At 30.6% G+C, this 15,971-nt stretch overlaps 1 protein-coding gene across 1 annotated transcript; it reads right to left on the bottom strand.

Moving 5' to 3' along the window:
* Window positions 1-12,127: 12,127 nt before the first annotated feature.
* Window positions 12,128-15,090, bottom strand: LOC102618200 (WUSCHEL-related homeobox 1). The gene is made up of 4 exons (XM_006490770.4): window positions 14,121-15,090; window positions 13,702-14,037; window positions 13,322-13,398; window positions 12,128-12,769 (listed from the first exon to the last, which is right to left on the bottom strand). The coding sequence occupies exons 1-4, from the start codon at window positions 14,272-14,274 to the stop codon at window positions 12,278-12,280; spliced, it is 1,059 nt and encodes a 352-aa protein (XP_006490833.2). The 5' UTR covers window positions 14,275-15,090; the 3' UTR covers window positions 12,128-12,277.
* Between the last annotated feature and the right edge of the window lie 881 nt (window positions 15,091-15,971).

Genomic DNA, 15,971 nt, shown 5'->3' with positions numbered 1-15,971 from the left:
ACAGACTAAGTAGAGAAAGTAAATAAGATGTTGTACAGAGCTCGTGAAATGTCAGTCGTCCTTGTTAAAGGGTTAACTCAACTACGACTAGGTATTGGGCGACCCCATAATTGTCAGGTAGGTCATTGCATCGTTTGTTTGGCTGATAAAATTAGTTACTATTTCATTTCTTTTAAATATCAAATTTTGTACAATTGAGATCTTTCTGAATATAAACCCCATTAAGATTTATAAAGACAAAAATAATGGTCTTTCTTTTAAAAAAATGAAATTATAATTATTGTGCTCTGGTGTCAAATCATACTTGCCCTCAACATATGATTTTGATTCTAGTCCTATAATCAATATACTATTGGTCTAACCCTAACCCATTATCTTGTTGTTTCACGTACAAGGTGATGTTGTGTAGTTAACTCGGCCCGTTCTATCACTCTACGTGAGTCTATGACGTCGGGTACATTCCAAGCCTTTCAATCATGATATGGGCTACCCCTTTAATTACTCTTGGGCTAAATGAGCTTTATTTACCATGCATCATCTTGAATGGGCGCCGCCCCACTCTGACAAAGATATTTCCACCTTCTCATTTTTTGTGCTCCCCACCCACACAAATAAGGTAAAAGTATTTATTGTTATGAGTTTATTAAAAAAAATATGGATGTTTATAACATATATCTCTTAGTCTTTTCATTATTTCCTCATTAACAATCTTTGACTTCTCTTTAACTCCAACTACCTCACAAAAACTTATAATCTATAATGTTTCCATTAATTTCATGTAGTAATTGTGTAAGTATAAAAGGAGAGCTCATTTCTTTATTTTGCTTACACTTGAAATGAATAAATTCATTCTATAATATATTGCTCTCTTATTTTTCTCTTTATTTTGTGTTGTTGGCTAATAGCTTTTCTAATATTTATTGATTTATTAAAAAGTTACAAGTATTTTTAATTTTTTTAAAAGTGCAAATAAATTTATAATTTGCACAATCAATCAATTAAGTCATTCATAATGTTATATTTAGGTCCTTTCACTATCATTTTATATGTTAAAAAAACGTTACAAGTATTTTTAATTTTTTAAAAAGTGCAAACAAATTAATAATTTGCACAATCAATTAGTTAAGTCATTCATAATGTTATACTTAGGTCCTTTCACTATCATTTGAACCCACCAAACAATTCTTTACACTCACTTTTTAGCATAATTTTTTGTTACAAAAATATCCCTAACTGAAATTACTATTAAAGCCAAACATTATAACTTTTTAGCATGTTTCTCTCTCTTAAATTATTTTTTCTTCCTAATTCTTTCCTTATTTTTCTCTCTTTGCAATCCTTTTCCAGTATTGTTCATATTGTTTCTAATATTTTGCGAGCTTCTTCGAGTTAAATCCATTTTAAACTTGGTCTTCCCCTTCCCCATGTTTTATTATCTGTATGTAGAGGTGGCCAATGGGCTAGACGGCACAAGGCACGGCACGGCACGACACGCACGTGGGCCGTGCCGGGCTTAGATTTTAGGCACATGGGCCTTAAAAGCACGGCACGATTAGAGATGGACCAAAACACGGCACGTGAAAAAGCACGCAATAAGCACGTTTCATTTTTTAATGAAAGTAAACTTAAAATTTTATGATTTTATAAATAACTTGAAATTGAATCTTTTAATACATTTTATTGGCTCAAGTTTTTTAAATTTATTTAATTCTTAGTTTCAAAAAAATTATAATTGATTTATGTTTATAATTTATTAAATAAATAATTAATATCATGATTTTAATAAATAAAATTATAAATATCATGATTTTATAAATATGTATTAATATTATTATAAACTATGATATATGACTCTACGTAACTCCAAGTTAACAATTAAGTTAACCCTTAAAAAAAATTATTATTGTTGTTGTTGTTGTTAAGTACTAAAAAAGAATTCTAATACCATAGAGTCAAACTCAGCAACTAATATTACATTCTCTTATTATTATTAATTTATTATTATTGAATATGGACTTGAGTTTTGAATTTTTTATTCTATTAAATTTAAATAAAGGCACATGGATCCAAAAAAAAGTACATAAGATTGAAAAAAAATAAGACAATAACTTGACATGCGCTCTTAAACAAACAAAAAAGGAAAAAAAGCTTAGTGGGCTATTTTTCCTAGGCACGACACGGCATGTGTAGGCACGGCATGAGTGGGCATGAGCACGAGCACGTGTGGGCACGGCACGAAACGCATAGTGGGCACAGCACAGCACGAGCACGAGCATGCGTGGGCTTCCTTTGATGGGTCTAGGCCAGCACGGCATGGCCCGTTGGCCATCTCTATTTGTATGTGCACTCTAAGAAATTCCATGAAATATTTTGTTTAGAAAATGTTTCTTTGACAAAGCAAGATAAAGGTTACTGTTAGATTTTCTAATCCATTATTGTTAGATCCTTAATCCAACTTGGGCTTATATGTGAATAATTATGTGTTGTGGCTATCTTATAAGATGAAGCCCAATTAAAAATGATCTATTAAGGTTTTCGGTAATATGGGCTCTAATATATCTAATACGGAGTGAGTCTTTAATGTGTAAAGACTTAATAGTAATTTCTATTTCTATGATTGGCTGAAATATAAACACCTAAAGTCAATAGGAAAAGTTGTCAATATAAGTGGTCATAGTCTCATGTCACACGTATCGTTTTATTCTTTTTGACATCCCATTATGAGAGAGAGAGAGAGAGGGCATAGAAAAATTAAAAAATTCTCTAGGAGAATGTGTTGATTTAAAAGGCCAACCATACTACTCCAAAAAGCAATTAAGCATTATGGATTTAGGTACGCTTTCACATTTTTTGTTATTGATTCTTAATGATACAACATGAATATTCCTGGTTTATGGGTGACGGTTTTCACCAAAAAATTTCTTGTTTTAACAATTACTGCTAATCATTTATTGTATTGGTAATAAAAGGTAAATTAAGTCAAAAAATTTAATGTTTTAAATAAAAATTTATATTTCTAATTGAAGTTGTAGTTTAATATAACTCAAATTTAGTTTAATTACTTGTGAAGTATTTTCCACTATTCTATCTTATGTTTCATTACAACACTTTAAGGGGGGGAAAAAAGAGTAAGTTACTGCAACATTGGAGGATTTGATTATAAAATCATGATAAATAAAGACTTAATAATCGTCTAAATAAAACTTGAAATATAAACGGTATATTAACTATATAGATGGGTTTATAGAGTAAAAGGTTAAATTTTAAGTTTTAAATTACAATGATGGGTTTATTGAATATTATGGTGGCCTAAATATCCCCACTCTTACAATTGCTGTTATGTGAGAATAATTTTATTATTTTATCCTTATAGTATAAAAAGATTAAATTACTCACAGAAAAAGTCATAAACTGAGTAGTTAAAATATAATGGCAAAACAACACATTTTATGAGAACTTTGATCCTTTATGTCGTAATAGTAAAATAGTTAAATCAGCCTAACGTTAACTATCTTAACGGTAAAAAATGGTCGATTGACTTAAAAGACAAAAAGAAAACTAATAAAGATTTAATTGATGAGAAACGAACAATTAATTCCATATTGTTTCTCACTTTTATCTTGGGTCCCTAATTTTTTGGTTACCTAGCTATTACATTCGTTGCTTTTGAACTGTCAACTGAAAAAATATAGACTATTAAAATTTGAAGGAGTTGGGGCTTGGGATTTTCTGGTGGAGGAATAATAGTATATTACCCGGTACTATAATAGCACCCCAACCATCAATGAATACACCCCATTAATTTTTAATAGGATTTGCTAATTATTTAACCCAATTTAAACTTCATTATAACTATAAATTCATCTAATTTGATCATATATCTATTACATTAAAAAGGTCTAATATGATTAACAACAAATCTGAAAAATAAATATTAGGAAAATTAATAAATAAAAAAAGCATTCTCATATGATGTAAAATATTGTAGATTAACATGATGATTTTAAAAGAAATTAGATTCGTACATATAGATAAGAATTCTTTTGACAAGGGGCAAATTGGCTAATTAAACAATGTTAGTAGCCATTAATGGAAAAGAAAGCAAAAGCAATTCCTATTGTAGCAGCGAGTGAAATGGGTGCAGCCTAAACTGTGAAAACGAGCTCGTGTGGGACCTGGTGTTTATGACCTTAGAGCATTAAAGATTCTTTTTTAGGGTCCAGCTATGGTGTCGATCCAGCTATTGGATCTAATTTTGGTGATAATTGTGAGGGTAAATTCAATGGTTGAATTTAGTTGTGGTGTCATAAAACTGTGGTACCATAGGTTTGTTCTCTTTTTTATTCATTTTAAAACTTCAATCTACTAAATGGGCTGTCATTGCACAAAAATTGTATAGAAGAAAACAAATATGCTAATTTGCTTAGGTAGATTGTGTACATGCTGATTTGGCGTGTGACTTATCCGGGCAAAATTACGTGAGCTAAACTGTTTTTAATATTATGGATGGGAAGTTATACCTTAAAAGCTTATTAATTAAAATATTTAGTAAATATTTATTATGTGATTTAGAAGTAAATTGATTTTATAATCAACACTTTATAATAAAAAAATTAAAATGTTTTTATTATTTTGATCACAATTATTATTTTAAAATCATATTTGTTTCATATTATCAACTTTCATTTTATAATTATAATTTTTTTTCTACTACAACTGTAATTTAAAAATTATAAAATAATATTTTAATACTAAATATGGCCTAAATAGCATTGTTGGGGAGAAAAAATCACTATGCATCTTGAATCTTAGTTCTAGCTCAGTAGGTCCATTTTATTATTTTATGCTCGAATTAATTTTGATCGTGAGGTTAATTTTGATCGTTAGGGGATCGAACTAGTAACCTCACGATCAAAATCTTCCTTATGTTAACTTTGAACGTGTAGCAGACGAATTATATTTTACCGTCGGTTAAAAGTTATTGTCAGGACAAATACAAATTAAGAAATATCCAGAAGCATTCATGGCCACATAATTCAAGTCCAATTCCATTATATATAGCAGTTGCAGTTGCAGAGAATCATTGATATTCAAGTGGACATGAATGATGACCTCATGATGAAAGAGGAGAAAATAATGGATGACATGGTGATATTGATAAATGATAATGAATAGACGAATGAAGATGATCACATGATGGATGTAACTGGAATAAGGCTAAAAAATGGTCCAGTACCTGTCTGTCTTTATCTGTCTCACTGCCCTTAGGAGTTGTCAATTTTCTGCAGCAGCAGCCTGCGTGTGTTCTCAGCTCAGTCAATTCACTCTCCACGCCAATTCCAAATTCTAAATTCCTCATTCTCTATTTTATTGTTGTCGTACCCAACAACAACCATAACACTTTGTGCCAATTCCTTCCCTTTTTTTTTTTCTTTCCTCTTGATTTCCTTTATGAAAAGTAGCATATTCACCTTTTGTTTTCTAAGGAATTTAATACCATGCCTAGGGTTTTAATCTCCCATGTGATTGTGGGACAGAGTTTGTACTAATTAGGTATTTGTTTCTCTATCCTTTGGAATAGACAGGACTAAGCTTAAGACAGATTTGATCAAGGCAAGTCTTATCAAACTTTTAATTGTAATATCAGTTCATACATATTTTTGGACTAGAAGTCAGATGTACTTGATCAAAATAAGTCTTGGCGGACTAGTAATCGTAATATTAGTAGACTTATATTATAAGATTAAATTAAGAAAAAAAAAACTTAATTGATACGCAAACACATGTATGCGTAAATATGATCATGCATCTAAGTGGACTTTCTCTTTCGCATTCTCGAAATTGCATGAATGAATACATACAAACATAGGTAAACAAACCTTATATATGAATAATGTATACACATTTTTCGCATTTGAATCATTAAAAGTAAAGATTTGACAAATTGGTTATAATATTATAAGCAAAACCTATGCTGATGATTAAATGAAACTGTGAGAGTGAGGGTAGTCTTGTAATAGGGTCAAACAGATCAGAAAAAGCTTATGTGTTGACTAATATCTTGGGTATTGTGGTTAAATATTTAATAATGTTTTTCCTATATGTTGACTAACATCTAAGAGTATTATGGTTAAATGTTTAATAACGTTTATTGAGAAAGGCAAAGCTAGTTAGGGTTGCATTGTTGACTAGCTTTTTTTTAGAGGTATCATCATCTCTTCTTTCAAGGAAGCAAGAGAGGGAAAAGGGTGAATGCACGAAAGAGAGAAAGAATCTCTCATCTCATCTCGTTTCATCTCATCATCTCTTTCAAAATCTCTGAGTTCTGTTGTGGGTGCTATTATTTATTCAGAAAGTACTGAAACATTTATTCAAAATCAGGATGTGAAATTGAAATGAGAAAGAGACAAAGCGTATTGTCTCTCTGAGGAACCGACCGCGTTATCTTTTGTCAAAATATGAAGATGTTAGGTGTCTCCTCTCAGTGTTAAGCATTGATTGCACCCTTCAAAAGTAAGTCGGCTGATTCTTTGCTCTGATTTTTTTTTTTTTCTTCCAGTTTCAAAATTCATGAGGCAGCATGAACCTCAGGCTACAGATCAGAGACTATCCATACAAGTTAAATCTGTTTCCTTGAAAAGTCCACATGTCCGTGTTGGGTAGTTACATATTAAATAGCTTAGCAAGGTCCTTATTTTCACAAACTGAATTGGCTCTACATTTTATCGATGTTCATATCCGAAATTCCCAATATTAGGATGAGGGTAAAAGTCTTCCATATACATAAATTATAGATGTGACAAAATAACCTCCACCGTTTGGGGAAAAAAAAGGAGGAAAAAAAAACAACCACTGTAATCTCCAAAACAAGATTTAGAAGCTATATGGATTTAGTATTAATTTGTTGATCTTTTTGGAAGTTATGATTCGTAGTTATTGATCAACAAGAACATTTATGTAATCAACTTTGATTGGTTGTGGAAAGATGCAAATTGTTAGGGTTTTTATTATTAACATCATGGTGTCAATAACATTGTAATTTATTTATTCACTGTATTGGAGATTTTTCTAGTCTTAGATATCTATTAAATTTGGTTACGTGAATTAAACAAATTGCTACTATGCCACTGCCGAATGATGATGATCATCATTATTTTTTTTTTTTGTTGATGATGAGTAATAATAATAATTATTGTTGTTATTATTATATTTTGTTGTTTGTTGATGATGATGATGAAGAAGAAGAAGAAGAAGAAGAAGAATTCTTGTTGTTATTGTTGTTGTTGACATCGCTATTATTATTTTTATTATTGTTAACAATAAGTTTTTTTAATCATAACATTAATAATAATCATAATTATTATAACAAATAATAATGATAATGATGATAATTAATTAAGAGCATTTGAGTAACTTATGATAATTTTATTTCGATTCTAAGACATGGTAAACACATCAACCGTAATATAATTCAATTCTGATATTGATTCGTAAGCTCAAGTGAATATTTTATTTTAATTCTCATTTCTCATTTGATTCCAGCCCATTTTGATTTTAGTTCATTCTAATTTCAGTCCATTCCGATTATTGATTAGTAAATTCACCCTCAGGGTGAATGAATAGTAACACATATAGTACTATGAAAAGTAATGGTGAACAATATTGCATGGATAGTAATATGTGTGGTGATTTCGAGATAATTAATTTAGTTTAATAAATGTTCTAGAGTTTTAATTTGCGTACATTTGTTAAAATAGATCTAAATTCTTAACACAAATATTGAGCTTTCTTTTACAAGCGTGCACACACATTAAAGCTGTAGATTACTCTATATTTGAATTTGATATACTCATTGTTTAATCTATGACATGTGTTGCTCAAATGGCTTTCATGTTATGCTGAATTTAATTAATTCCAAAAGTTTAGGCCTTGTGTGTTTAGGAGCAATTTCTTTAATTAGGTTAATGTTTAAAATGTGTTATTTCCTTGTAAATTTTTTAGTGACAAGATATGGATCCACAAGATTTTGATGGTAAGGATAAGGTTGATTGCTCTATAAGGATTGAAATTACTTTTATTCATAATGCATGACCATGTTGAAAAGGATGACTTATAAACATCAACTTTCACTAAGAAAATTTGGACCACTATAAGTGAAAAGTTATTTGAACAAACTAAAAAAAGATTGAATATATTGAGAAAAAATCTTTCTTGTTGTATATTGTACAGTTACACATGAAAACAAACATTTTTGTTGGTTTTATACACTTATTTTTTTTCTACTAAGAGTGTCTGAAGTGAAACCATATCATAAGAAAAGGTTAAAGAACTACCAAACTCTAAGGAACATATTCAACACCACTACAGCTTCTGGCCATTTATGTTCTTCTCCTTTGTCCTCAAATGAGGATCGTGACTTGGAGGTTTCCTTAGCCATGAAGTTCATGTTGAAATTAAGGATTATGTCGATTTAATGGAGCCTCCTTCTAAGGGTAAAACAGCAAAAAGATCTTGTTGGCTAATTACTCCTTTGAATGTGTGTGGTTTAAAAAAATAAATAATATTGAGTTTGATAGTTACTTTCAAATGGTTCGTTTGATGATGAATGCTATAATGGAGATGGTTAATTTTATTTTTGTATGTTAGTTTTATCGTTTTGATCAATTATGATGTAACTGAAATATAACTTGTTATTCTTTTTTTTTTTATATAATTAGAGCAGAAAAATAATCAACAATAATGAAGATGATGATATTGAAAGTTTATAAGATATTAAAGAAGAAATTTTAGAGTTGGTCATCGCTATAAAAGCATATGAGTAACAATAATGTGTGATAAGAAGGCATTGCTATATAGGATAATTGTTAGGCGTTGAATTTGTTTAGAAGCTATTAAATGGTCTTCTTGAGAGGATGTATAACATCTTTCGTATGGCTAACAAAGTTTTCACTCAATTATGCTATACACTTAAACATTTACATTTGTTAAAGCATGATAGACATATTTCTAGTAAGGAGGCTTTAGTAATGTGCTTACATATATTATCTTATAGTGCAGTTGTGCTGGTTATATCTAAGTGTTTTCAATTTTTAGTTGATACTACCTTTACACACTTTAAGTGTGTGTTAAATGCATTGTGTTATTTGGCAAAAGGTATTATAAAAATAAAACATCAAGGGGAAACACAACCAGAGATTAGAAACAATCCAATTTTTTTTCATATCTTTTTTGTAAGAAACTTAATATATGAATGCCTTAAAATAGACCAAAAACTAGATTTCCATGTCTGGAAGAAGTTAAGAATATTGCTAATATCGTTAGGCTATTCTTTTTATTAAGTTTCATTTCAATATTACTATTTTTAGGATATTATTATGTTGCGGACTCTACATACATAAATATGAAAGGATTCTTAAAACTATATAGAGGGGAGCGATATTATTTACGTGATTATAGAGGACCAGATTGAGCACTTAGAGGTCCCCAAGAATTATTTAATTATAGACATTCATCATTACATAATGTAATTGAGCATTGATTTGGAGTTTTAAAAGCGCAATTTTTAATTTTAAGGAATGTGTATAATTATATTTAATGTAAGCAACATCTAATTCCAATTACATATTGTGTTTTACATTATTTTTTTCAACAAGAAAATGCAAGTGATAGGTTGTTTGAAGACCTTGATGTGCAAGATATGATTACCAATTAAGAAAGTGATACATGTAGGCGATTTACTAATATTGATTTATCCCTAGCAAGGGTTGCGGTGATGAATACTACAAAAAATAGAATTGTAACTTCCATGTGGCGTGATATATAACTCATGTACTTCGTGATGTCTCTTATGTAATTTGATATAATATTTATCTTAATTATAGTGTAAGAACAATGGCAATATAATAAATTCTTTTTTTTATTAATGCTAATATTGAATTATTTATGGTATATTTGTGAATGTATTTTATAATTTAATAACTTGTTTCATTTTTTTAATGAATTATTTATATATTTAAGGGAGATTAAATAAGTAAAATTTATATAAAGTATTAGTTAAAAAATTATTTTTTAATTATAAGTATGACTTAAATGTTTAGTAAAAAAATATTTCTCAAAAAGGTACTACGACCGAACATATATAATACTCCATCTGAGCGTTATTAATAGTTATCAAATATGTTCCTATTTAACGGAACACTATTGGATCAAATGACAAAAATGTTATTTAGACAAAGATGGTTTTATTAGTCACGGAGTTTGAAGTAAGAATATATACTTTTAACATTTTCAATTATGTCTACTGAACACATAATATCTTTGTCAGTTTTAAAATATAGGATACTGAAATTATTCCAAACACAGTATTCAACTTTGAAACACATATTATATAACATCTTCATTCTTATGTTTTGTTTACAGAGTATACCAATTCAAAAACAATACCCAAGAGCCCTTTGTTTTTATACTTTGTCGTGATCAAAGAGCCAGCTTAAATGATGTCAGTGCACTCAAATAATGGTAATCATATCTATCTATCTAATCTATATATATATATATATAAAGTTGGGACTTGAGGAGGTGATGTGGCATCACCATTTCTCATTTTTGTATATTCTCTATTATCTAATAAATAGAGAATTTTTCTTTTAGATTTGGTTTTTCATCTTCTCATAATTAATTTGATTGTTATTATATAATAACAATTATGTAAAGATTTTAATGAGGCATATTCTTTGTAATGAACATTCAAGGGGGAGTGTTATGAATTTATTAAAATAAATGTAGATGTTCATAACATATATCTCTTAGTCTCCCAACTATCTCCCATTAGCAACCTTTAGCTTCCCTATAACTCCCACTATCTCAAAAGGAATTATGATCCATAATTTTTCATTAATTTCATAGAGTGATTATGTAACTATAAAAGGAGAGCTCATCTTTTTGTTTTGTACACATACAATTGGAATGAATAAAATCACTCTATAATATATTCTCTCATTTTATTCTTTATCTTGCGTTGCTTCTTTATTTGTATTGCTGGCTAATAGTTTTTTTTGTTTTTTATAAGACTGCTTCATCTTAAAAAAAATCAATTTATATTTTTTTATCAGTTTCATCAAGTGTAAAATAAGAAAAAAAGATAATACTAAATTCTTTTTTCAAAGCAGCGTGAAACGCGGTTCTCTTTTCTAGTATATATATAAAGCTGGGACTTGAGAAGGTGATGTGGCATCACCATTTCTCATCTTTGTATATTCTCTATTATCTAATAAATAGAGAAATTTTCTTTTAGATTTAGTTTTTCATCTTCTCATAATTAATTTGATTGTTATTACACAATAACAATTATGTAAAAATTTTAATGAGGTATATTCTTTGTAATGAACATCCAAGGGGGAGTGTTATGAATTTATTAAAATAAATGTAGATGTTCATAACATATATTTCTTAGTCTCCTCACTATCTCCCATTAGCAACATTTAGCTTCCCTATAACTCCCACTATCTCACAAAGAATTATGATCCATAATTTTTCATTAATTTCATGGAGTGATTATGTAACTATAAAAGAAGAGCTCATCTTTTTGTTTTGTACATACACAATTAGAATAAATAAAATCACTCTATAATATATTCTCTCATTTTATTCTTTATCTTGCGTTGCTTCTTTATTTGTATTGCTGGCTAATAGCTTTTTTTTAAAAATTTTTTATAAGGTTGTCTCATCTTAAAAAAAAAATCAATTCATATTTTTTATCAGTTTCATCAAATGTAAAGTAAGAAAAAAAATAATACTAAATTTTTTTTTCAAAGTCGCGTGAAGCGCGGTTTTATTTTCTAGTTACTAATAATAAAGGGTCAAGTAAATTGAATATATAGGGTAGGAATGGAGCATACATAACGCCATATTCTAATTGCCAAATGTGTAAACAAATTAGCATAAATAGGCGCTACAACTCTACGGGTCACTTCAACATCAAAGATCTTTCACATCTAAATTCTAATTACGATTCAGATTCTTGTCGAATTTTACATCAAAGAAGCCCAAGTTACTCTCTCTCTTCCTCATAGATATTGCTTAAACAGGTCTCCAATATCGACATTAGCCTATTTAATATTCACTCATATTTAGACACCAAGTCCAATAAATATATGTTGATCCACAACAAATAATAAAACAGTTCCAATTCCAACAAAATAACAAAATCTAAATTGTAAGTACCGATTATATATTTTACATATAACATATTTTATTTAAATTGAAATTGGACCTTGGTTTAATTCTTCAGCGGAAGGAACTCAAAAAACTGGCAAGGATTCGAGTTATTGGCATCAATGGCTGCAACTGAAACGTCTGTCGCCTTACCTAAATTGTCATCAATACCGTCGTCGCTACTGCCTCCGTTTCGAAGAGGAAACAGTTGTAGGGTTTGAGATTCTCCACATCCATGGTCCTCTTCATCATTGACAATATTGTGGTTTAGGCAGTTGTTAAAACCATGGCCATTTTCCTTGTAGGGTGAAATGAAGATACTTAGGTCATGTGCTCCCTTAATGAGCTGTATTTGGTCCATTGCTGTTGGTGTTGGAGCTGTCTGATGAGGACAAGAACAGTACTGCATCATTTGCCACGTGGCATTCCTTTCTACAAAGCACTGTCTTTGTTGTTGTATTTCTCCCACTGCTGCTTCATCAAATTGGACCCATCCACCCTGTCTATTATATTCTGCAGTTGCTACTTTTGTTGACCTTTGCGCTGAAACAGATTCCTGTAATTCAATATGCACTGTATTATACGTGACATGTAAATTTGAAGGGAAATATGGTCAGCGTTGACAGAAAGAAAGTAAAAAAATATTGATTTTATATATGCCACGAGCTTAAGGAAGCCCTAATATGTTAAACGTAATACTAATAGGGTTAGCATTGTCATTTCAGTCAAGGTGCTCATTTCAATAGGAATGTCAATTTGTATGTGAAAGGAGTGCCCAAATCACTGGCCTAAATGCTATGAATGCATAATAAGCACAGAAACCAAAAAGAGACCCAGCTAGTATCATAACAATTAACAGCAGCCCCGACAGAAAGGACGGAATGCAGCTTTTAAACCCTTTTCATTTCCCAACGAACAAACAAAGCTTTTGTTGTTGCTTGCTTCTTCCCTATCCCTTTGTAACTTTTGAAGCTAAAACCCCTTGAAAAAATGAACTTGTAATCATATAGGAATTATTAATGCTTAATTGCTGATTGTTAAGTTATGGATTAAAAGCAAATTAAAAAATTGTATAGAGAGAAAGACAAAGGGTAAGATGAAAATAGACCTCTGCTAGTGTACTGCAGTTTGTAGGTGCTGCCCAGTTCTTGGTCTGTTCAATTTCAAAGCCTGTCTTACTTGCAGCTGTAGACAGCAAGAAAATTACAAGAAAAAGATTACGACTTTACATCTCAATTCTCAAACAACAAATGGAATAATGATATGGTTAAAAAAAATTAAAAAAGTAAAGTAAACAACATATATAGATATCAAATAATGGGAAAATATGTGGTGCAACTGTACTATTGTGCCACAGTTGCATTCAGTCATTGGATGTCAGTAGAACCCACTTATTTAAGTACATTCAACGGTTGGATAAAATTGTGGCACGGTACCACAATTGTACCGTAGCCAGACCCTCAAATAATATTATTAAGTAATTATTACCTGACTCTTTAAAAATTTCGATATCAAGATTATTATTATTATTGTTATGATGATGATGATCAGCAGGTGATGATTCCATCTGACGGCGACGTTTTTGACGTTCTCTAGCCTTGTGGTTTTGAAACCAGTAGAAAACATTCTTGCCTTCAATCTTGCCAAATCTACGAAGCTGTGCAGTGATGTGTTGAATTTGATCGGCCGATGGTGTTCGAGTGCCTCGTCTATACAGGTCTTCAAGTGTTCTTAACTGCTCAGGCGTCGGATTCCACCTGGAGCTAACAACAACCGGAGGTGTACTACTGAATTCTCTCTTGTTTTGTTCACCAAAATGAGATCCTTTCATAAAATATATATACACACACAAAAAATTAGCAATGAAAAAAGAAGAATTAAAAAAAAAGAGGAACAATTATTTGTACCTAAATGGTGATTTAGGCCAAAGAAGTCGGCGCCATGGATTCTTGAAGGGTTGTTATTAATAGCAGTCGTAGTAGGCAGTGGTCTTGGAATAAGAGGCCTAAGTTTGCGGCCATTGAAGGAGTCACCACTATCATTGTAACCCATCATCCACATTTCTTTAACAAAATAGAAAAACTTGAAAATGGGGGGATTAGTTTTAATGGGTTGTTACGTTGTGGGCATGAGAAAATGCAAATGGATAGCAAACAAAGGAATGGTTTGGGTACGGGGAAGGTGGGTTCAAATAACAAAATAAGTCACTAACTTTTCAAACATTGGGATACCATACTAATAGGTACGTAGCTAGCAAGCTAGTAGCTAGGTTTATGTTATGTCTCAAATAGTGAGTGAGATGGGAGCTGATGGATGGATGGATCTCTCTCAAAGCCATGGGGAAAGAGAGAGAGAGAGAGAGAGAGAGAGAGAGAGAGAGAACGAATGGGTAAATGTTACTTCAATATGAAACAAAGTGAGAAGACATGAAGTTGACTAATGACTAGGGCTATTTTTTTTTAGGAGAGGAAGCAGCGTGTGTGTTTATGTTAGGGTTTGGGTTGTGGGACAAAAAGCAAATAAATAAAAGTAGAGAGAGAGAGAGAGAGAGAGAGAGAGAGAGAGAGAGAGAGAGAGAGAGAGAGAGGAAGCGTGGAATTCTGGGAGGGGGGATATCGGGAGTAGCAAATGAAAAACGACGTGACGATCATGAGGGTTATCATAAGCCTCATCAACCCCTCAATTTATTGTTCTTCTTATGTCTCGTGCTTTTCACACTTATTCTCAATCCGAACTGCCCCTCTCTCTCTCTCTCTCTCTCTCTTCATCCTTCTCTTCTTTAACTTTTGTCTCTACTAATATTTTCTTATCTGTTTTTTTCCCCCTTTGTACGGATTTCTTCTCTATCTTGCAATCCGTTCTTACCCTCCTCAAACCTCCGCCACTCTTTGCAATCCCATCTACTCCTTTAACCTTCACTGCCGGTGCAAAGATTTTGTTTATGTGTACATATTTATATGGATGTTATGTTAACAAGGGTAAACACTCCTTTGTCTTCACGTTTGAAGCCAGTTATCTTTTTTTTATTATAAATAATTATCCTAAATGTTCTGGTTGTCTATATGTTTCTATTAAAATATACATTATTGTTGTCTGCTTTTTCTATGTTCATGTTAAATTTATTTGAAATTTTGGAAATATTGAAAAAATTATAACACCATGAAAAAGGAAATATGTAAAAAAGTATATATGGAAGGGTATTAACATCCGTAATTTTGATAAATTTTAATCATTCAGTGATTAATTAGATAATTGGCCCAAACTATAATATATCTTATTGTTAGCGAGAGAATTCTCAAATTAATTTATAATCTTTGGGTTCTCAAAGTTGAAGAACAAAAACTTGGCGGTCTGAACTCTTGAATTCGGATGTAGAATTTTTAAAGTCTAGCAGAAGATTGAAATAATAATGATCATAATAAAATGTCACTATATTATAATCAAACAAATGTCTGTTGTGACTATACGAATTACAAAAACAGAATTATGTAACAATTTTCGGTACTCTCAAAATAACAGTGGTCACATTTGGAATCTTCCTTCACTTTATGCCATATTACTATTTAATTTCAATTTTTTTGCATTCATTGTCTTGTTCATATCTTTGTCCGAATTCTAATGCGGTTTATCATCCACAGACCTTCAACATTTATATAACATATATATCATACAAATCCATTTCTCAATTATTAGCAAATGATTTTATTTTCGAATTTTAGTGTCCTTAAAATTCAAAATTTTTATCTTTTACTTGTGTT

The sequence above is a fragment of the Citrus sinensis genome, chromosome 1 (assembly GCF_022201045.2).
Source record: "Citrus sinensis cultivar Valencia sweet orange chromosome 1, DVS_A1.0, whole genome shotgun sequence".
Lineage (NCBI taxonomy): Eukaryota > Viridiplantae > Streptophyta > Magnoliopsida > Sapindales > Rutaceae > Citrus > Citrus sinensis.
The sequence above is the reverse complement of the archived record's forward strand: the minus strand, read 5'-3'. Positions and strand labels throughout refer to the sequence as shown.

Excerpts from the sequence above, each read along its gene's own strand:
- LOC102618200 (XM_006490770.4), bottom strand. The coding sequence starts at position 14,274 with ATGTGGATGATGGGTTACAATGATAGTGGTGACTCCTTCAATGGCCGC. Across the intron at positions 13,399-13,701 it reads CGAAATTTTTAAAGAGTCAG|CTGCAAGTAAGACAGGCTTT; the intron begins GTAATAATTACT and ends TGCTGTCTACAG. Across the intron at positions 12,770-13,321 it reads ACTGCAGTACACTAGCAGAG|GAATCTGTTTCAGCGCAAAG; the intron begins GTCTATTTTCAT and ends ATTGAATTACAG.